At 32.3% G+C, this 25,329-nt stretch overlaps 1 protein-coding gene across 2 annotated transcripts in view; it reads left to right on the top strand.

Annotated features, from left to right (window-relative positions):
* Positions 1-14,455: 14,455 nt before the first annotated feature.
* LOC106458058 (glypican-5-like) overlaps positions 14,456-25,329 on the top strand; it is a 111,850-nt gene continuing 100,976 nt past the window's right edge. For both annotated transcript variants that reach the window (XM_022384188.1, XM_013917513.2), the window contains exons 1-2: positions 14,456-14,800; positions 15,300-15,458. In XM_022384188.1, coding sequence (XP_022239896.1) covers positions 14,611-14,800; positions 15,300-15,458 — 349 coding nt within the window. In that variant the 5' untranslated portion in view covers positions 14,456-14,610. The remainder of the gene's footprint in view (positions 14,801-15,299; positions 15,459-25,329) is intronic.

Below are 25,329 nucleotides of genomic sequence, written 5' to 3'. Positions count from 1 at the left end.
TTTGTTAGTAATTTTATTTTAGATCATTTGTTAATAATTTTATTTTAGACCATTTGCTAGTAATCTAATTATATACCATTTGTTAGTAATTTTATTTTAGACCATTTGTTAGTAATTTTAGTTAAAACCAAGCTATAACTTAAACACATGCTATAATTCACAACGAACGATTCACGCCCTTTACTTACTACTGCGCTTGACTCAGTTATCCGTCTCTATCTCTGCCTGTCTGCAATTCAATTATTTACCTCGCTTTATTTGCCTGCTTATATACAGGAATAGAGGGCGTCTAGCAAATACTGGATTATTCGTGATGTTCCCCGATCCTTCTAGATACTCATTACGTGTTACCAGGGTCACATGACTTCCGTTGTCGTAACAATAATTTGCTCTTAACAAAGTCTTCCTAAACGTTAGCGTTTTTGTTCTATTAAGTCTTTAGAACTTGTAAATATGCTATCAAGGTTTTATATAGCTTGCTTTTATCCTTTGAGTGTGTATAATTGATTATAATAATGTTTTGAGTCTGTATTTTGTTTTAAGTAGCAAATATGTATACACTCCAAATTTGAATTTTCTAAAAATCTATGTTTTTGTATATTAAGTTGCTAATATATAGTTTGATACTAGACTCTGCTGATTCAATCTACCATTTAAAATTATTCACACCGTTGTAGATTTTTGTTTGGTATTATTATAGATATTTTTTTGCAAATTATTTGTAAAAGCAAAATAAAGCATAATTTTCCTTATAAAGATTTTGATTTGACAATTGGACTATGAACTCAATTCATTGAACGGTTTGACTTTGATCATTAGTTATATATTTAGGACTATCAACTCAATTCATTGAACGGTTTAACTTTGATTATATATTAACTTCCTTTAATTCTAGCAATTTTTAAACAATAATTCGTTTGGTTGCTTATAGTGCTGTTACCCCTCTGGTCGTTTGTTAATTTCCCGGTATAAATTCTTCCCGAGGAACTTCAGAGATACAAGTCCTTTCGTAAATAAAACTAGTTTATTCTTTCTCATTTCAACTTTGCAATACACTTAATTTCCACAGTCACTTTAAACACACGCTATAATTCACAATGATTCACGCACTTACTCACGGTCACTACCGCTCTTGACTCAATTGTCCGTCTTTATCTCTGCCTGTCTGCAATTCAATTCCGATTAATTAGTCTCATGTTATCCGGCGCACTTATATACAGGAATAGAGGGCGCCTAGCACATACTGGATTATTCGTGATGTTCCCCGATCCTTCTAGAATATAATGACGTGTTACCAGGGTCACGTGACTACCGCTGTCGTAACAGTGCATTAGTATGTTTCTCTTTCAATGGCCTCGAAGTTTTGGTTATTTAAGTCTCGCTTGTTTCATTATTTTTTCTCGATAAAGTATAATTACAGTATTCTCCGTACTTTTAGTACTTGTATTATCCACGACGATTTTTTTGTACGAAATTTGGTTGTTCTAAGAATCTTTTTTTATATATATATATTTACAAAGAATTGAATGCATGTTCACCAAGTGGCGATACATTCCAGGTTTCTTGTCTTATAACATCAAATGTATTTTGTCTTGTGCATGATTACATAATTGTTTCAATTTTTCAGTTGTTATACAGTTTTCACAACAAACTGTGAAAGCGTACAATTGAAGATATACCAAAATATGAATGTATTATTAAATTAATAGCATATGCAGTAACATATGCATTAAATTAAAATGTAAGCTACCTAGAAATAAGAAATTACAAATAACAAAAACATTGTTAATACATGTATGAGAGAAAAAATAGTAAGTTGCCTTATTGAAGAAATTTTCTGAGATTGTTCTAAAACTTTTCGACAAAATTTCAATATATAAGGGTTATTGTTAAAAATGTGATACTTTGAGGTTTATTCATTCATTGCGTTTCTCCACAAATAACTTATCTTATTTTTGTAGTGAAGGACAAAATTGAATAAGAAAAAAAAACAACATAATAAATTGAGAAAACCTTCGAAGTCGTTAAAATCTTACTGGGTTATGCGGTTTACGTGTTTTGTGTGTTAAGGTTTTGAATGTCTCCATGTCCTTCTAGAAGAGCTTAGAACATAAGTGGTTAAGATACTCGTTCGTGCATTATGATAAATACATATTTTAAACCAACTAGCAGAGCATTACTTTAGAAAATAAGTAAATGGGATTAAGTTTTTGAGAGAGGAATGAAAATAAAAAACAGAAGAAAATGTTCTATTTTGATTGAAAACTTATAGCTAGATCGAAATGGTGTATTTATGTGCTTTACACTCACAAAAATGTTTTACTTGTTGTTAAACAAATGTTTAAACAACTCTATTCAATCATAGCTAGATATTTATCAAGTATAACGTAGTAAGCTGCAAAAGAAAAGAAAAAAGAAAAAGAAGTTCTGACCAAGTAATTAAAAACTGTGGTTAAGAAAGAATAAAGTTAATATTATCTCATAGATATTATCAAACTAAATTGAATTATTAAAAGTTAATATTATAGCATAGATATTATCAAACTAAATTGAATTATTAAAAGTTAATATTATCTCATAGATAATTTCAAACTAAATTGAATTATTAAAAGTTAATATTAGCTCATAGATAGTTTCAAACTAAATTGAATTATTAAAAGTTAATATTAGCTCATAAATAGTATCAAACTAAATTTCCGTTTTTCCATTGAAAGAACAATTAGATTGCAAGAACATTACTAAGTAGAGGCCTCGCTTCACAATAAACACCACACATAAACTTATCATGTTATGAAGGCACTTTGAGACTACCAGTAATTTCTATTTATTTTGTTTTGTGCAGTGAATGTCTCTGAGGATGTATTTAGTTTCCTTAATGTTGTTACTACGGGGGTACATCTTCAGTAACTTTTCCACTTGTTACTGCACCAGTTAAACGCTGTTGCCCCTGGTTATCTCCAGTAGGGGTTTTCACTTAGTAGTTTTCAAACTGTGGGCTAAATATACAGATAACTAAATTGAATGTTGGACTTAAAAAACAAGAAGAAAGCGTACTTTACGCAAAAAATATCAGACACATTGAAATAAAACAACTGTAAAAGAGTATTTGTTTTGTAAATACAACAGTGGTGCATTTAATATTTAGTTTTCTGTATTAATGAGATTGGTTTTAATTTTCTTCATTTTTTAGATCTAGAACCAAGATGAACATTAATTAAAGTTAATTAAGTAATAAGATAGATTAATCAGTACTTAATTTTCTGCTGGTGTTAATTAACGCCCTCGAAAAGTCTGGTAGGTTGGTATTATTTAGAACTAATTTTCTTTATTGTATTTTCTGTCGCTAGATCATAAACTTTCTTAAATATAAAAATCTTGAAGAGTATATGCATCCATTTACTAATTTTTACAAAATTAATTTCCACAGTTTTTGAACATAGAAAAAGTACCTACGTCTAAAAATGATATTCGACTTTAATTTCACGTTTAATTATAAATGGCTTTAAAATTTTGTAAAAAATCTCTAAGTGCTAAAGTTAATGTAAATGTTAGCGGAAGTTTAGAAAGTTGCACATTTTTGAAATATAAAAATTTCTTTTCTCTGAAATTTCCTTTATAATGTTTTTTGTTATCAATAATAGGCAAATAACATTCCAGTTTTAAGAACTTATCAATTTTATGTGATATATTTGCTACAGTCTCCAGCGGCTCAGATGTAAGTCTGAAGACTCAACTCTAAAAATCTAGTTTCGATATACGCTGTGAGAGGAGTACAGATAGCTTACTGTAGAGTAGAAAATTAATCTACCTTTTATTTACTTATCCAATAAAATGATGTTTGATTTGTTTTGCATTTCAATAGGGGTGAAAAAAAACTCATGCTTCGTGTACAATATATGTACTAAAATTATTTGACTACTGAAACATTATTTATTAAAAAAATATAGACGGGACTGAATTCTTGACCTCCCGCGAAACGTTTGCTGTGCTATATGAACCAAAGTTCAAAGATTCGTTTCACATATTCATCATTAAACTATATATATTGGTAGAGTATATAGCGTTACGACAGCGGAAGTCACGTGACGCTGGAAGCATGCGCGCTGGAGTTTCTAGAAGGATCATGACTTATCGAGGAACCTCGCGAATATCCGAGTGTTTGCCAGGCGACCTATAAGCCTGGCAAAGAAAGTCAGCGATATAGGCAGATAGATCGAAGAGATAGATAGATAATTGAGTCAAGCGAACAGTAGGCACCATAAGTAAAGTGTGTGAATCACTGTGACTTATAGCGTGTGTTATAAAATTTGTTAAGTGTATTACAAAGTTGTATCAAGAAATAATAAACTAGTTTTAATTAAGAAAGGACTTGTATCGCTGAAGTTCCTCGGAATAAATTTATGCCGGAAATTGAGGAAAGTATCAAACGAGCAGATACGTAACAATATGACGTAAACTGTGTTTACAAACCTTTCATTTAGGAAATATGACATAAACTGTTTGCACACTTTTTATTTAGGAAATATTTCATAAACTGTGTTTTCACATGTTTCATTTAAGAAATATGACATGAAATATTTTTACACACTTCTAAATTGGGGAATATAACGTAAACTGTGTTCACCCAACCCTCGTTTGAGGAATGAGGCGTCAGTGCCCTACTCTGCCAATTTTCGGTCTGTACCCCAACCAACAAACAGGTAGGCTTGTTAACCCACTATAGCATTTATTGTTGTTATATTGTCCAGTCGTAAACGAATATTCAGTCTTACCTACTGTGCATATAATTTTGCTGTGAAGGACATTCAGTCTTACTTACTGTGCATATAATTTTGCTGTGAAGGACATTCAGTCTTACTTACTGTGCATATAATTTTGTTGTGAGTGACATTCAGTCTTACTTATTGTGTTTATAATGTTGTGGTGAGGGACATTCAGTCTTATTTACTGTGCTTATAATATTATTGTGAGGGATATTCACTCTCACTTACTGTGCTTATAATATCGTTGTGTTCAAGCTATAAATATTTAAAGAGTTGACATTCTGTAAGATTTAGACGTCTAGTGAATAGACTTATAATATCCAAAAACTATATGGAATGTCTATAAAAGGATTAACGGGTCTTCATTCAAATAAAGAGAATTTATAAGACTAAGTGTAACAATGAGTCATTCTTTATTAAATTTACTTCCGAAGGATGATGCATATCGTGCTAAGTTACCTCTAAAAGCACAACTGCTTATAACATTCAAATATACAGAAGAAATATACATTAAAAATGAGAGTTGCATAAACATCCTTATATAATATCAGCAACAGAACCATTTTGCTTGAATATCAAACAATTTCGAGGATGTAAATCATTTAGTGTTACCACCTTATACAAGCAATTATTTAAGTAGAAATATATTAAATTTATCAGAACTATTTAGAATATAACACTCATTATTATCGAACAAACCTTGTATGAAAGTCATAAATCGACCTTTATTTTTGCTTCTACACATTTCTCATTCGGTTTAATCGATCTTTTCTTTACATAATACTTTCAAGATACTTCTCGTCCATGTTGTCTACTCAGCCGCACTTCAAACGTTTCAATAAAGTGTTTGTCTTCAGTCTACAAGATGTAGACGTCTTCTCTGTAGACGTTCGGTTCAACTGTTTTCCGGCATTATCCTTCTATCTTGTGTGTAAACTCTTTCTACTCCACTCTTTCTCTGTTTCTTTCTCTTTTTTATATGCAAGTATATTCATCGCCCAAATTAAGCTTGCAACTGTTTACTTTAGACTGCTCTAGAAGCTCACAGCTAATGGAATAATCACGTTTTTCAGCGTGTGTTACCAGGATTAATTTCGAACAGCTTTGCCTCCAGTTGCGCCTGATCTGTCAAACATTTTACAGATTATTGTTTGTAAGGGCTTCTAAAAGCATGGGGATAACGAAAGTATCAGATATCCCATCCCAGAATCATTTTTTTAAATACTGCTTGGGTATTTTAAGTAAAACTAATTCAGATCTTTGTACAAACCAACTTATCGAACTTATAGAGCACAATAAAGGTGTTAAAATCTTTTTCATGAAGTTTTAAATTGTTTCGTTATGAGGACCAACGAAAAGTTTATCTTTCTTCTAAATATCTTCAAATTAATTTTAATTTTAGTTTTCAAATCCACAGATAAAAAATCTAAAATGAAAAAGGATTTTAAGGAAAAAGTAGAGAAACTGATTTCCTTTTATTAAATGTATGTATCATTACATTATTTATTAAATGTATGCATCATTACATTATTTATTAAATATATGTATCATTACATTATTTATTAAATGTATGTATTATTACATTATTTATTAAATGTATGCATCATTACATTATTTATTAAATATATATGTATCATTACATTATTTATTAAATGTATGCATCATTACATTATTTATTAAATATGTTCAGATGTTATTTATGTACAAATATGTTATGAATTGAACTTTTAATAATCTGTACAATTATGTTGTAGATCGAACTTATAATCTGTACAAATATGTTGTGTATTGAACTTATAATGATCTGTACAAATATGTTGTGAATTGAATATATAATAATCTGTACAAATATGTTGTGTATTGAACTTATAATAATCTGTACAAATATGTTGTGTATTGAACTTATAATGATCTGTACAAATATGTTGTGAATTGAATATATAATAATCTGTACAAATATGTTGTGTATTGAACTTATAATAATCTGTACAAATATGTTGTGTATTGAACTTATAATGATCTATACAAATATGTTGTAAATTGAATATATAATAATCTGTACAAATATGTTGTGTATTGAACTTATAATGATCTGTACAAATATGTTGTGTATTGAACTTTTAATAATCTGTACAATTATGTTGTAGATCGAACTTATAATCTGTACAAATATGTTGTGTATTGAACTTATAATGATCTGTACAAATATGTTGTGTATTGAACTTATAATAATCTGTACAAATATGTTGTGAATTGAATATATAATAATCTGTACAAATATGTTGTGTATTGAACTTATAATGATCTGTACAAATATGTTGTGTATTGAACTTATAATAATCTGTACAAATATGTTGTAGATTGAACCTATAATAATCTGTACAAATATGTTGTGAATTGAACTTCTAATAATCTGTACAAATATATTGTAGATAGAACTTAAATGTATAATAATCTGTACAAAGATTCTGCAAAATGAACTTGAAATATTTTGGTACAAAGGTATTATTTGAAACATAGAAACAGAGTAGTACAGCACATTAATTTATTCATGAAGCTTTAGCCAGTTTTTATAAAAGCTGCAGACTCCTGATGAGTGAAGACCTAGGTTTAGTGTATATATATATAGTTTGCAGTTTTTCACAGGCCAATTTGTGTTTGTTTTTTCGCTGTTGTGATATACTAGGAGGAAAGTAAACTAGCGTTACTAATACACGTTTTCAAAGTTTTTATTTCTTAATATAGTTATAGATATTCTCATTCGCCAAGTTCAAAGGAAAGGAAAACTTGTTTCCTTTCAAGTTAATGAAATGAATGTGTCTCGATCTAGAACCGTTGCCGAACCAGCTACATGAGACTTATAGTTACACGCACTCAGAAACTGAAATATATCATACAGATTAGATGGATTTCTTAAAAACAACAAAATAAAAACAGGCCGGAATGAAATTCAAGACGCATTCTTGTATGAAATGAGTCTGACTATTGCTACATCTATAGGATATTAGGGTATGCATCTTACATATACTAATTTATTGCATTTTCGAACGTGATTCTGAGGGTGACACAATATTTTAAAAATGTTCATTCAGGAGCATCCTGTCAGCACAAATAGGGAACCAATATTGTTCAAGTGTGTCAGAAAAACACATTCACGGGAAAATGTAGAGTTCACGTAGATAATTCTTTAAAGATTAGAAATTAGTCCATATTTTGTTATTGGTATAAGATTTACCTTTTAGTCAATGTTCATCGTCTCTTAAAATCAGGGCTGGGCGTGGTCTAACGGTTAGAATGTCAACATTTAAAACTGTGTATGAAGGAGAATGAGGAGTCAAAGTTAAAACTTTATACTACTTCAATAGGTGGATCAGGAAACGAAAATTAAATCATAAACAGGTATCAGTTGGAAAACGTTTGAAAATTACTTTTAGATTTTAAGAACATTAAAGCATTTGTGAATTACTTTGTGTAAAATTATAGGAGAATTTGTTTAGAAATGAAACTAAAGAATGTATGTTTCATATAGATTCAACTGTAAAATACAAAAATATTAATTCCGCAGATTGAACAGATTCAACGACAGAACAGAAATAGCGAGTTTGCGTGTCGTAGAGAATGATCGATAAAACAAAGAAAACCAAAGTCAACGTATGGTAAACATACATCAATATAACATAGAAACAACGAGTCTACGTGCTCTACAGATTCATCAGTAAGACATAGAAACAACGAGTGAACGTGTTCTACAGATTTATCAATATAACATAAAAACAAAAATTCAACATCTTTTACAGATTCATCAATTAAACATAGAAACAATAAGTAGAACTGTTCTACAAATTCATCAATAAAACATAGAAACAATAAGTCAGTATTCTACAAATTCATTAACATAACATTAAAACAACAAATCGAACTGTTCTACAGATCCATCAATAAAACGTAGAAACAAGAAGTCAATGTGTTCTACAGATACATTAATATAACATAGAAACAACGAGTTAACGTGTTCTACAGATCCATTTTTAAAACATAAAAAACAAATCAACGTGTTCTATCAATGTAACATAGAAACAACAAGTCAACGTGCTCTACGGATTCATCAATAGGACATAGAAACACTAAATCAACATGTTCTACAAATTCATCATTAAAACATAGAAGCACCAAGTCAAAGTGTTGTACAGTTTATTCAATATAATATAAAAACAACGAGTTAACGTGTTCTACGGATTCATCAATAGGACATAGAAACACTAAATCAACATGTTCTACAAATTCATCATTAAAACATAGAAACACTAAGTCAAAGTGTTGTACAGTTTATTCAATATAATATAAAAACAACGAATCTACGTGTTCTAAAGATTTATCAATATAACATAGAAACAACCAGTCGACATGTTCTACTGATTGATCAATAAAATACTGAAACAACCATTCAACATAATTTACAGATACTTAATTATAACACAGAAACAAAGAGTTGACGTGTTCTACAGATTCATCAATAATATAAATAATAAAATCAACGTGTTGTAAAGATTCATCAAAATAACATTGAAACAACGAGTCAAAGTCTTCTACAGATTCATTAATACAACATGAAACAACAAGTCAACTTATTGTACAGATTCACCAATTTAACATTGAAACAACAAGTCAACGTGTTCTACAGACACATTAATATAACTTAGAAACAACAACTCAACGTGTTCTACAGATTCATCAACATAACATTAAAACAACGAGCCAACGTGTCCTACAGATTCATTAATATAACATAAAAACAACAAGTCAACGTTTTCTGCAGATTCATCAATATAACATAGAAACAACGAGTTAACCTTTTTTTCAGTTTCATTAATATAACATAGAAACAAAAAGTCAACTTATACTACAGATTCATCAATATAACAAAGAAACAACAATTCAACATGGTCTACAGATTCGTCATTATAACATAGAAACAATGAGTCAACGTGTTCCACAGATTCATCTATATAATATAGAAACAACGAGTGAAGGTTGCTTTACAGATTTATCAATATGACAAAGAAACAACTATTCAACGTGTTCTACAGATTGATCAATGAAACATAGAAATAAGAATTAGACGCGTTCTACAGATTGATCAATAAAATACAGAAACAACGAGTCAATGTATGGTACACATTCATCAATAAAACATAGAAACAATAAGTTGACGTGTTCTACAGATTGATAAATAAAATACACAAACACCATTTCAACGTTGTCTACTGGTTTATTCATATAACATAGAAACAACAAGTCAACAGGTTCTACAGATTCATCATTATAACATAAAAACAACGAATTGATGTGTTCCAGAGATTCCTCAATATAACATAGAAACAACAAGTCAACGTGTTCTAGAGATTCATTAATATAACATGGAAACAACGAGTCAACGTGTTCTACAGATTCGTTGATACAACACAGAAACAAAAAGTCAACTTATTGTACAGATTAATCAATTTAACATTGAAAAAACGAGTCAACGTGTTCTACAAATTCATTAATATAACATAGAAACAACGAGTCAACGTGTTCTACAGATCCATCAATATCACATAGAAACAATGAGTCAACGTGTTCCACAGATTCATCTATATAATATAGAAACAACGAGTGAAGGTTGCTTTACAGATTTATCAATATAATATAGAAACAACGAGTCGACGTGTTCTACAGATCCATCAATATAACATAAAAACATCGAGTTAACGTGTTTTACAGATTTATTAAATTACATAGAAACAACAAGTCAACGTGTAGTACAGATTTATCAATGTAACAAAGAAACAACAAGTCAATGTGTTCTACATATTCATCAACAATACATAGAAAAGAAAGTCAACGTGTTGTAAGGATTCATCAATATAACATTGAAACAACGAGTCAACGTCTCATATAGATTCATTCACATGACATAGAAACAACAAATCAACGTGTTGAACAGATTCATTAATAAAATGGTAAAGTTCGTATCTATTAAAGAAAAACGTAAGTTTCGAAATTTTTCGGAAACGTACATTTGTAAAATGTATGGATCCTAAACTAATAATCATTTTATCTCAGATGTGTATTAATAACATTTTGAAATTAATTATTTCTGCAGAACGGACGAAAAGCTTATATACAAATTAATGTCATAAGATCGTGGTCCAACGCTAAAGTTCAGTATGGTTTATATCATAATTAAGGATTAAGCCTATTTTTATATATTCACATATGTCCCTAAAATAGGAAGTTTTTGGGATTTAACTTAACAAATCATACGTCTTATTATAAGCACGACTTAGCTAGCTACTGCAGTATATTTGTATATACCTAAAAGCTTAGGTAAAAAACAAACGCAAAGACAGGAGGAAGAAGCAATCCGACTTTAATGACCCCGATGTAAAGACTTTAGAACTACTATTATTTCAAACAAAAATAAGCCACCATTAGTATATAGTATAGTTTATTTTGGAATATTTATGAAAGTCAGAGAATCAATTGTTTCTGCTTTGATATAAGCTCTGAAAGAAAGACAAAGAAAAAAACAAAATAAGTTTTAAAATATATAGAGATTTTACTACGAAACAAATGAGTACGGCATTCTGGTCTTTAATTTACAATCCTTATTTTGTAGAATTCTGAGACATAACATATTCAACTGTTGTATTCGTTCACGGTTATAATTCAAAGGCTATTATGAACAGTGCTTTGAAACGAAGTAATAAAAAAGTACAACGTTTTCATACTCTTATTTGTAGAGAAACTAGCTATAATAAAACTAATTAAGATAACCACGGTTGTATTTGTTTGTCACAAACTAAACCATATCAAACACGGCTGTGTTTGTATATTTGTTTGGCACAAACAAATTACATAAAAGACGGTTGTGTTTGTATATTTGTTTGCCACAAACTAAACTTTATCAAACATGGCTGTGTTTGTACATTTGTATGTCAGAAAATAAAGACATATGAAACATATTTGTGTTTGCATAATTGTATGTACAAACTAAACCACATAAAACACGGTTGTGTTTGTTTGTCACAAACTAAACTATATAAAACACGGTTGTGTTTGTATATTTGTTTGTCACAAACTAAACCATATAAAAACACAATTGTGTTTGTATGTCACAAACTTAACTATATAAAACACGGTTATGTTTGTTAAACTAATAATGACTTCATAAAATCTAATGAAAATTTTTTTTCTCAAAAGATTACTACCAAATGGTCTAAACTAAAATTACTTACAAACTGTCTAAACTAAAATTACTAACAAATGGTCTAAACTAAATTTACTAACAAATGGTCTAAAATAAAATTACTAACAAATGGTCTAAACTAAAATTATTAGTAAATTATCTAAACTAAAATTACTAACAAATGGTCTATAATTAAATTACTAACAAATGGTCTAAAATAAAATTACTAACAAATGGTATATAATTAGATTACTAGCAAATGGTCTAAAATAAAATTATTAACTAATGATCTAAAATAAAATTACTAACAAATAGTTTATTCTTTCTCAATTCAACTTTGCAATACACTTAATTTCCACAGTCACGTTTTATTTAAGAAAGGACTTGTATCGCTGAAGTTTCTCGGAAATAATTTCTGCGGAAAATTAACAAACGACGAGAGACGTAACACAATCATACACTTGGAGAATTGCTTTTTCCTGTTTACGTGTCTTGTAAAATATTTTTTGTAAGAACTTATTGCTTTTGAGATATCTTAAACGCTTAATGTTCAACTTATCCCATAATATAGTCATGTTCTCAGCGTTTTGATGTCATATTTGTTCAAATGACCTTGTTATACAGTAGTTTAAGTATTTCATTCTAATCGTGCTGGAATTACAATGAAGGTGCTGTAAATCAAGTTCAAACTTATTTCAATAAAAGAGATTCATTTGAGGCTACAAGATTCTATGGCTCACATTTTTCCAGTTTAAAGTAGGGAATGGTCCCTTTATAAGGTTGTTAGAGCTGCGATCTCATGATTAGTTAACACTAATCAAGTTATTGTTCACCATTTTGAGATTTGCGATAATTTTCCTATTCAGTTTAACAGGCTCATGCTCTCCATCTTCTGCAGCTATGGTGTTAACCCGGTTTAACATACTCATGCCATCCAGCTTCTGCAGCTATGGTGTTAACCCGGTTTAACAGGCTCATGCCCTCCATCCTCTGCAGCTATGGTGTTAACTTCTCTATGTCGAAGCTTAGTACTATAGCAGAAAAATGTCTCATTGATTTGATGGTGCTGTCGGTTGAGTCAGAAAGACTTTGGTGTTATTCGTGATCGTTTCTGAAGTTACTTTGCTGTTGATCGTACATAAAGTTAGTTGTCTTGTCCGTTGTATAATGTTTAAACTGTATATATTGTGTACACATTCTGTGTTGTGCGTATTGTTCCTATCAAGTACTGCCAATGTAGGGATGGCTCAGATTGTTAATCGAAATGGTATTTTAAATATCTCCTCAATAAGTCATCAGAACTTTACAATACTATACAGTGTTTCCTTTTATAACAATATCTATGTAATAACTGGGTCACAAGTTCTGGGAATGTCTATAAATATCATAGCAAAAAGTTTGAATTTCTTGTTATTCTTTCTTCTGCTTCTTTTTTATGGCCAGGTGGTTAGAGCGCTCGACTCGTAATCTGAGGGTCGCGGGTTCGAATCCCCGTCACACCAAACATGCCAACCTCCGCCTTTGCCTGGTCCTAAGTCCAGGATGAGAAAGGAGGAGGGTTGGGCTAGCAACTCAACCCCGTAAAAACCAACCTGCTACAAGTAACTGCAACAACAACTTCCATTGGCGAGGTGTTGTTGCGGCCCTATGCTCCACTGGGAGTTTACAGGAATAAAAAAAAAGAAAAAAAGAGTTCCAATGATCATTCAGAACACATAAAACTTGGTTAATATTAGGGTAGTAGGGGTTCTACTGGTCATTCAGAACATATGAAACTTGGTTGTTAAGCGCAATGGGCTTTGTGCACCATGCCCACTACAGTGATCGAATCTTCAAATTTATCATTATAAACCATCAAGCCTACCACTGAGCCACTGGAAGTTTATATGTTAATAGTTCCTCTAGTTCATATCACTATCTAATATTTAGTTGTGTGATTTTACAATCGTATCTTCCTAAGAGAATGTATGATAATTGATTGTTGAGACCAACTACGTAGAAATTAAAAGACATAAATCCTAATTATCTTTTCCCCTTATAGGTTTATTAATGTAATTCGCGATTGTTCACTCTAGCCTAATAAATTAGTAACAAAAACCAATTTGTTTACACAATAATAGTTGTTATAGAAACATGCTACATGTTTCGAGAGTACAAAAGAATAATACAGACCAAGGTACTGTCGCAACAAGTAGTGTGTTTTGTACAGTAAATATCCTGTGCTTACAAATCGTTGTTTGTTAAATTTTGACTGAACGGGAATAATGTTTGTCCTACATGAAAACACTAGACTTCTCCAGGTTATAAAAAGTATCGTATAACAATTGATATTGTAAATTAGTTTTACCGATTTTGTCTTTCATAGAACTGTGTCGACGTCATTTCTCTGTAGCCAATAAACATTCGAAGAGAGTTATGACGTTCAAGAGCGATGTTACAAAGGCCTGTGAGGCGGCATGACTGCGGTGACTGAGATGGCAAGAGAGTGAGGAAATTGACGGTAATTGTTGTAACCTAGCTATCGTGACGAAAGTTCGCTCGTTATAAAATTTGTCTCCGTATCTAGAATAAACACGCACAGACGTTCTAGGTCAACAGTTGTTGGTAATTCTAAATATGGCAAGAGGAATCTTTTTTCTGGCATCTCTGTTAGTTATGGTATCGGCGGGACCTACCGATAGGAAGACGGAAACTCCGGGCGATCTGGAACCCGTGAACGATGCTGCAATGTGTACCGATGTGCAGCGGATATTTACTACTAAACAGATAGGCATTTCTCGTCAAGTGCCGGATAGTGAAGTTAAAGGTAACGAAAAAACAAAAACAAACTCTTATTTTTTAATATCTATTAAGTGGGCTTTCAAACTGGTGCAGAAATAAGAAACACCATAAACGAAGAAATGGTTAATTTATTAGTTTAGATGTGCTTCTAAAGTCAACGTAATTTACAACGTTAATTTTATTCGTTATGGTCATAAGATATATTCTTACTATTTGGCTGACACTTAGAAATACCGTCGTTCCTCGTACTTTGTACTTTCCTTTGTTTGAGACAACAAATATTCCATTATTATATAAGAGAAAGTGTATGCTTTGTTATTCGTAGGTTTAAACATATATATATATAGCATTTTCATAGTAAGTTCCGTAGTTTCATGTTTCACAACCAACAAGATTTGCCATGCAAACATAAGGGTAACAAAATCTTTCTGGTAGGATAATTCCTTATTCTAGAACTGAATATGTATTATGTGATGTTAATGATCCAGTAACATCAATATTAATCTGTATTGTGGTCATTACAGGGGACCACCTGGAACTTTGCCCCTCCAACAGGTCGTGTTGTACCAAAGATATGGAGGAAAGCTACAAAACAGCAGCGAAAGTCGATTTTCAGCATCGGCTGCAGAGTAGCAGTTCGTATCTCAAGACTCTGATTTCGGCCAGCAGTAACCAGTTTCTAGGTTAGTCGCAGCTTTTGTTTCATTTGTTTTACCCAATTGCCAAACAACAGCAACATCACGTGATTACTATCTGTTAATCGGCAGATAAACACTAATTCAGCAAGTATATATATCTACCTTGTTGATGTAAATATGTTATCACTGCGGTACTAAGTAAAAAAGTGAATTATATGATACACAAAATCTTTAATGTTATACTTTGGCATACTTATCAGTTTTATATAAGTGAATGAGTTTGTAAGTTGCACAACATACTCAACAAAATAAATTATAACTTGCTTATATATTTCCTTTTAGATTATTCATTTTTGTTATATTTCTAATTTCTTCTGCCGATTTTATTAACAAATGTGTATGAACCCAGAGAGACATAATTGAAAATTGAGGCCACTATTCTGTGGGATATTTTATTTATTTGTGTGGTTTAATTTAAAACAGTTTTTGTAGTTTGCATAACAGATGGTTTCCTTTTCTCACCAGTGAATGACTAGATAACTTCCCACCGTTTGAATATAGCATATCATCTGTTACACGTGACAGGCGCGTGTTTCCAAAAAAAAGCGCAAAATATTGAGGTCAGAAATAAACAATTGCGCTATTACTTGAATGTAAGTTCTGTCTATTCGAATTTCAAAACTGTGTGAATTAATTTAAGTTTTTGTGTTTTTTTTGTCTGTACATGTAAACAAGGTGTGTCCCTATGTTTTAGTTACGTTTAGATGTTGTTACAGGCTTTGGTCGATATTGTGTGTGCGGACTGTGTGATGATTACACGTGAAAAACGTGTACACGTTTAGCAGTACTTTTCACGGGTTCATTCACGAAAACTGATATATAACGCTTGAAAGCGCCTACGGGCCGCACTTCCCCAGACCCCGTTTCAATCTTTTACCAAGCCCATACCCTCCTGGCCAAATTCTCTAGCTGACCACAATAAGTTCGGCCTACTTACTATTTGTATCTTGTCCACTGCAGATTTATTGTACACAATAGAACTTTTTTGTGGTTTGACCAATACTGGCCCCAGTAGCCAGCCTGTCTTAACAACCAATCGGAGATCTTAATTTTCTTCGGCAAGAATCTTCACAGTGAATAATATTTTGTGGATAAATTTAAATACTAGGAGATTCGAATTTTATCAAATGATCATGTTAGTTTCATTGTAAATGTTATAAAATCAAGTTAGACTGATAAATTGCCACCGACGTCCTATATATGAAAATGTAATATAAAACGAATAGATAAAAGTGTTAGTTGTAGCTCATTGTCGATGGTATATGTTTTGGTTTTGTTTTTTATATGACTACAGTAATGATTTTTTTCGAGTAATTTGATTGTTGGGTTCATTTTGTCCTTCAATATTCAATATATTTAATATTACACGATGTCTTCCCTGGTGTGAAATGTATGTATGTGTATCTCAATGTTGTTTTTCTGAGAAAATAGACAAATGGTCCCTGTTCAATTAGTGTGAAAGTGACCTCCCGTGACGGATTTAGTGATGATTACACCACGTTGTCCCCTAAGAGCAGAAGTTGTCTTCAGGTGTGTCGGCCTGAAGCACTTCACGTGCTTGCAGGATGGAGATGTCGATCTCTTTGTAGTCCGCCCGCCCCGTGGTTCTGGTAGGTTCGTTGGCAAGTGCAGGGGCACTACCCCCCAGGTTAACACTGATGGTGGGCGCAATTTCAAGTATGTGTATACATTGTTGGTTTTCTTCAGTTAAGGTGAATCAATTCTCAAACCTCGAGGGAATTCAAAAAGAACTTGTATCTACTTACATTTTGTTTGACATCTCTGTTAACCGCATGCCCTTATGATAGACCTGTAGGTGTACATGTTAGAAAATTCATTCTCTTATGATTAACATCATTAAATAAATTGTTATACAGTTATAGCTTTAAAGGAGTTAGGAAGGGTGTTCTCCCTCTTCTGTGAATTGCTTTACTTAGCACCTTGAAATACAATGTTATTAGACCAAAACAAAAGTCCAGCGGACTCTTTAGAAATGTATGGTATTGTTACGCTTCCTATCGCAGTAGACCTCTAGTGGATCAGTGGTAAGTCTGTGACCTTATAATCCTAAAAATCTGGTTTCATAGATAACTCATTGTTTAACTTTGTGCTTAACTACAAACAAACCTACCGTAGTAACCAAAGGTGAAACTTTTAAGATAATTTGTTGGTAAATAAAGGTGTATTCTCTCCTACAACATGAGAATCAACAAAAAATCTTATTTGTTTCATGAGTTTTGTTAACTATATGTATTTTTTTTATTGGAACACGTTCAGCGATAGGTTTACGTTTTCTAGTTGAGATCTCTATTTATGAATTATTTTTTCAGATTACAGAAGCTCGTTTTTCTTAATTGTTGTACTCACCTCTTAATTACATCAGGCCGTAGTTCGTTCTTACTGTTTCTACGAAATGATTGATGTGATTGTGGGTGCAGAGGATGAAGGGTGGGTGGATTACCTTGGCTCCTTAGCTTTGTGGTTATAAGTTGTTTTTGTTATTTGCCGGCACGACTCATTTCCCTTAAGTTACGGGCCCACTCAATGGGGACAGGCTTTACCATTACCGTCAAGGGTTCAATCGGCTCGCTTGGTTTGTGTGTAGGCGGTCTGTACTGCTCATCAAAATTACGATAAATGGTCTTAGAAAGTGAAAGAAAAAAAAAATCGGCGAAATGTTGATAAAAGCACATATCTTTCTACCGTTTATTACTAGAAAAGAAATTTGAAAATATCGTATTGATATATGAAGAACAATTAGTATTTTTGTGGCGATCTCCTGCATGTGTTGACTTCGTCATCAGTAGAAAGTTTACGATTCATGGATGGTTGAAAAAGTTTTTTTTTTCAAGGAGTACACCTATTAAATAGCAAAATTGTAATATTGGAAGAACAGAACCTGGGTAAAAAATTTAAATATAATAATATATCGTGTACTTTTTACATAAATAAATAAATTTCAAGAGCATGAAAATAAATAGAGAAAGATTAAAACGTACTTGATAGTATTCTAATGTCATGATGTCAAGTAGTAGATTTTATGACATCAGCTTGTATTTAACACATCAGATCTTTTTTTTTTCTTTTCTTCAAAGAGACACTTATCTTTCTCCAATTATATTATTTAATTTTTTTTTGAAAACCCTGTTTTTGCTTTCAAGTTTGTTATTACAAAAGAGAACTATTTCTTTTAGTTATAAAACACATGTGGTTGGTTTACTATACCTTGATAATTTTTTTTATTTATAAAACACATGTGGTTGGTGTACTGTACCTTGCTAAATTTTTAATACAGCCTTTTTCTTAATTAGTTTTATTTAACAAAATAGTAGTGTAATTATTCAGTGCCTATTAAATGTGAACCTATTTTCTAACATGAAATGTACCTACGTCTGACATGCTCGACACACGAATCTCAGGATGTCAAGTCTGTTGGAATAACTACATGACTATATAAGTAATTACGAACAGCTGAAAAGAACATATAGTTAAGTTTATAATGTGATTGAACAGGCGAATATTTCTGCGTGTTTTAAAGTATTTTTATATGTAAATACAGTTTTTGTTGCTAAATAATCAACATGCGTTTTGAAGTTTTAATGGCACCCATACAACCGGTTTGGTAGAACTGTCACAGGCTTTTCTCGCGTACATTTGTCTTACATTAAGAATTCGCAAAAGACCACGTGATTTGAGACAGTAGGCTGGTCGATGCAACCTGTTCGCAAGCTGACACGCTAACAAAAACTTGTCTCGCGCTGTCTAAACGACAGGATTGTTGAGCGGAGTTGTTGAACAAAGACGATTGAATGTATCACTGACACACTGCGGGTAAGAGTGATCCCAAAGTAAATGATTCTGTGAAACATTCAATCACAGCAGCACCACAACCATTGTTTGTAAATACATTGTATTTGGGATGCTATTGAAACGATGCGTCCTCGTACGGTTTTGAATTAAAAAAATGTGTAAATATTTGCATACATACTTTTTAGAACAAACAATATTGCATTCTTTTCATTTTTGCACGTGGTAAGTGATATAAATATGTTGTTATTATAAGTTGTTCTTACTGTTTAAAAAAAAAGACATATTTCTAACACAGGTTACGAGTTAGCTTGTTTATTTTGTGACAACTGAACTGTGGCGCGACCTAGAGGGTAACGTTCCGGGTCCACGATTACGAGGATCATAGTTTGCGTCCCGTTGTCGCAAAAACACGCCTCTCATTTTGGGGCCGTGAGTTCTTTATAAAAGTAACGGTAAAATTCCACTATTTAGTCAGACAAGAGCAGCCTAAAAGTCTGCGGTGGGTGTTATTTACTAGCTGCCTTCCTTCTTTCTAGCCTTTTTGTTCAAAATTAATGACTGCTATCTGAAGGAAGCCCTTGTGTAACTTTGCGCAAAAATTCGAAATTCCGAAAAAAACAAACACACTACAATTACATATACATAAAAAAGATATTTAGTTAACATAAAAAAGGTAATTAAAACGTTAAGTTAAAAGTTCAACATATATAAGAGCTTACTCTACGAGTAAAAACATATTCCAAGTGACCTCATTTTTTATGAAAGTGACTATTTAAGAACTCTAACGCGGAGAAATGGGAAGGGGACTAAATGGTGATTTAAAAGATACATTTAAAAGCAGCCATTTACGACTCTGGTGTAATGAGGTACTTGACCAAACAACTTTTCAAACTATTATCAGTTCAGTCTTGGACCGAGATAATAATCTCAGTTCTGAAACACGGGGAAGGGGGGGGGGGTGCTACATTCAAACTCGATGTAAACAGCTACTAGTAAACCAAGGCCAAGTTGAGTGATGACTGAAATTATCAATTTAACAAAATAAAGTTTAGAAATCCTTGTTACATTTGTACAACTGTGACTTTAAGGCCTTAGAAATAAAAACCACGTAGATGTAACACGATATTATCTTTGGTTTGCAGACATTTTGAAAATACTCAGTTTAGCATTTTGTGTTTTGTTATATCTTATTATAGTAAGATAGTGTTGTAGAAATATTACTTTGGTAAGTTTCAGCGGGACTTAGTTTATAAATATTCTAAAACGCTGACTATACCGTGTATTATTCTGAATGTTTAACCTCATTATGTGTTTTAAAGACTTTAATATCTCTTCTAAAATGACTGTTTTATATATTCTTTGATAGATTGTTTTATGCTTACACCGTGAGGGTTAAGGTTAGTGGGTAAGTTTTTCTATAAGGAATAGTCCTGTAATTGACTTAAAAGAGCTAACTTAAGTTTTTTTTAACTGATTTAATTTTTATGCGACACTGTTTTAAATGGATCCAGTTATGGTGATGAAAGCTGATACACTTCGAAACAGCAGTTTCTGCTGGTTATGGTTACAGGTTTTTGTGTGACAGTGTTTTAAATGGCTGATGAAAGCTAAACATTTTTAAAACAGCAGTTCTCTACTGGTCATGGGTACGGGTTTTGTGATTAACGTCAGCTACTATGTTTTCATATTACAGAAACTTAAGGTGGGGGAAGAAACGAACAGCACCACAGATCTAGATTGAAAGCTAAACTGTTGCCTTAACATATTTTTAGCAATGAAAGGACATAAAGATAAATATCAACAAAGAACTGATCCAAAGGAGTATCTCTATCAAGCTATATAAAATTCGACAGGATAACATTCTAGTTCGCATGAGGGGTTAGAACTGATTTATATTATAACTGTAGTTTTCAAGTGTAAGTTTGTAATGCTTTGTAACTGTATATGTTTTTTTAGAACTGTTTTAGCGCATTTGCTATATAAAAAAGCGTTTTTATAGAAATTTTCCTTAACTGGGGAACGACCAAGAAATGCATCAAGGAGTTTAACTTTTACTGAGTTAAAAAAAAACGAAGAGATTGTACATAGTGTGACAGTGTAAAAATAATCTTTATTTATTTCAAAAACAATCTGTAACGAGAGCATAGGTCGAATGTACAGCACTTATACTGAAGATCTGATGATATTCTGTAAATGTTCTCTAGATATTTTGTTATTCTGTTCCAGACCGAAAAAGCATGGCATTATATACAATATTATACAATTTCATGCCTTTTAGTGCGCATGCGCTATTACGCGTTTCACTGTTGGCCATTTCAATAAAAAAATAAAAATAATGGAAGATATGTCCTTAAGGTATTATCTGTCTCGCCAGTGAAATGATCATTTTCTCCTTTTGCGTAGTATGTTCACTTTACAACAACCTTTTCCAATAGAAAACTCTTAGTGATATTATAACAGAAGGATCCAGAACGATAGGTAGCTGGAGAAAAAGGAATTTGGCTGTGTTATTCGACAATCGTACCATTGTATGTGCTAACATTTTTGAACAATGTTGGTGAACATGAAATGTCTACTTTCTAGCTAAAAAAGACGAGAAGTACAAATCATGTATATGATGGGTGTACAACACATTTTAAAGTCATTACTGGAGACCTACAAAAATAAAGCGTCTCGTGAACGAGATAGTGTAATTCATAGTTCATTTGATACAGTTACCAAGCAACTTTTGTTGCACCTGAGCGTGTGTTTTGCATTGATTATTAGGTAGTTTATGAGTATTTGAAACTGCTTTCAAACGTGTACTTTTAGGGCACGACCGTGAATACAAGGTTTATAGAAATATTTCAAAAGTTGCTTACCTGTGTGTTAGGCGAGGTTGGTGATGTTGTAACGTTTGTTGAACATCTTAACTAAAAGGATCCGATCACTTATAGTTTTTACATCGGTATTATAAAGTTTCGAATACCATTTTGTTAGGTAAAAAATGGAGACTTTGGATCTGGTGATTTTTTATTTTTGAGATATCTTAAATCATTATGTGTTAAATTTGATATTTTGAAGTAGTAAATTGATTGAAATGTGAACTGTGTTGGTTTGGTGAGATTTTTTACAAAACTTTGAATTCTTGACCACATTTCATGATGCTGACCGCTGTCACAAACCGATGATTAATGTATAATATTAATTAACTATTTAACCTATTAGGATTTGGTATCTCGAGAGCTACACGTCATAGAATTAAGCATTGGATTTGGTTTACTTTGAGTTTCGCTCAAAGCTACACAAAGGCTATCTGCGCTAGCCATCCATAATTTATCAGTGATAGACTAGAAGAAAGGCAGCTAATCAACACCACCCACCGCCAAGCTACACAAGGGCTATCTGCGCTAGCCATCCATAATTTATCAGTGATAGACTAGAGGAAAGGCAGCTAATCAACACCACCCACCGCCAAGCTACACAAGGGCTATCTGCGCTAGCCATCCATAATTTATCAGTGATAGACTAGAGGAAAGGCAGCTAATCAACACCACCCACCGCCAACTCTTTTACCAATAGTGGGATTGACCGTCACATTATAACGTCCCCACGGCTGAAAGGGCGAGTATGTTTGGCGTGACGTTGATTCGAACCCGCGACCCTCAGGCCCATATGGATCCAAACAGTTTTTTTAACACATTTCATACAAAACTATTTGTGCTGATGAATATTTGACCCCACAACCCTCAGATTGTGAGTCGAGCGCTCTAACCACCAGGCCCTTAAGCATTAGAAGAAATATAATTACTTGGTATGCCAGAGAGGAAGACGAACCATTTAATGTATTAAAAGTGTCTGTTCAATACTCACGAGACTTAATCAAAAAAAGTGTCCCCTTGTGGAATAGTGGCAAGTCTTCGGATTTACTATCCTAAAATCAGGGGTTCGATTCCTCTCGGTGGACACAGCAAATAGCCCGATGTGGCTTTGTTATAAGAAACACACGCACGAAAAAAAAAGTCGTTTCCTTTAACAGAAAAATTATTTTCCACGCCAGGATCTTTTTGCTTCGAAATAATATTTGGATAATTCGTCACAAATAACATTTTTGTTAAGTTTTATTAATTTTATGTGTAAGTTTTTTAAAGGTTCACCGAATAAAGCAACCACGTAGTCTTATACACTCCTGTGGTATGAAGGAAAACCCAGTGTAATAATTTATCATTGCCAGACGAATCTTTTAGCTAAAAGAGCAAACAAAAAATGGAGTAGTTCGAAAATGTTATATCGACGTATTCTACATCTTTATAGTTATTGTGGTTCATAGTTGACCTTTGGGGAATTTTCGCGCTCTTTCTATATCTAATAGAGGTTCCATGTTGTTGTATTTATTCTCTATACTCGTGAGGTAGGACAGAAATCTTGCGCAATACGTATCGCGCACCAAAATATAGAAACTTTAGCATGAATGACCACGAAATGTGTAATGAAGTTCAACTGAGTTCTGAATAGAGGGGGCAACACCAAAAATACAAAACGTATCACAAACTAACGTAGTATAAACCTTGCAGAACGAGTCCCTAAAGCCAACGCTAAGTAATTACATGACTATACTTGAAACTAGAAGTAACATTAACTCAACATGCTGAACGTTTGAAGTAAGTGTAATGGTGTATCTATTTCTCAAACAAAAAGTGAGGAAGATACTCAACGAAGAATAACTCTCTTTTTTTTATGTCTCCGCAGAGAGACATACAGTTTTTCTATTGTCTCTTTTTCTTCCAAACACTTTTCAATCAAATATCATTCCCTAATTTCTCGGCAGATTGACTTGAAACTTGGTAGGGACGTCTTTTTAATTTTTTGTTTTTATATTTAGGCCTCATTGAGGATTTTATGGGGTCAAAGGTGGAACAACCCAAAAATGTATATTTTGGGATCCTGTGCGGTCATATTTACAGCAATCAAGATGAAAATGGCACAATACACTGACATGCAGAAATGTTGGACTTACCCATTTTGAGTCTTTTTAGGGGATCAGAGTTCACAAAAAAAGCATAATTTTGGGATTTTTGGTCAATTACTCGGCCATATTTTGACCAATGTACAAAGGTATTTTTTTACAGGTCCCATACATGTTCTTACAAAAATGTGGGATATGTCATTTTTGATTATTTTAGGAGGATCAAAATGTTAAACAAATCCATAATTTTTAGGGGTTTAGGTAAATTACTTAATCTTGTTTCGACCAACTTTCATGGAATTTAGCACAGAGATACTCTTTGCAGGTCCCAAACAGAGATATAGACAATTGTGGAATTGTTCTCATTTCTCAATTTTTCAGCGAGGAAACTACAATTTGTGGTTTTTCTGAACTATTCATCTTTATATTAACCAATTTACACGAGATTTGGTACAAAGATACATTCTTGTAGGTCCCAAGAAGTGATATAGACAGTTTTAGATTTTTCTATGTTTTTCACGATTTTTTTTTGTGTCAAAATTGGCCATGTTGGGATTGCATGGCGGAAAAATGTTACATTCGCCTACGGATGTTGGCCTCTTTAATTAAACTGGTTAATATTATCCTTCAATGATGGTTTGAAAACATACGATAGAAAAATTAAGTTTTTTATTAACCCATTAGGTGCTCCTCCTATAACATGTAATTTCCACTAAGTTTTTTTATTAACCCATTAGGTGCTCCTCCTATAACATGTAATTTACACTAAGTTTTTTTATTAACCCATTAGGTGCTCCTCCTATAACATGTAATTTCCACTAAGTTTCTTTATTAACCCATTAGGTGCTCCTCCTATAACATGTAATTTACACTAAGTTTCTTTATTAACCCATTAGGTGCTCCTCCTATAACATGTAATTTCCACTAAGTTTCTTTATTAACCCATTAGGTGCTCCTCCTATAACATGTAATTTCCACTAAGTTTCTTTATTAACCTATTAGGTGCTCCTCTCTAAGCTGTACCGTATATTCCGTACTTGGACCGTTAACAGGCCAGTCTTAAAATCATTAATGTGTTAAAATTTGATATTTTAGAAAGTA

This window comes from Limulus polyphemus, unplaced genomic scaffold (genome assembly GCF_000517525.1).
Source record: "Limulus polyphemus unplaced genomic scaffold, Limulus_polyphemus-2.1.2 Scaffold410, whole genome shotgun sequence".
Taxonomy (NCBI): domain Eukaryota; kingdom Metazoa; phylum Arthropoda; class Merostomata; order Xiphosura; family Limulidae; genus Limulus; species Limulus polyphemus.
This window is presented reverse-complemented; position numbering and strand designations above follow the sequence as displayed.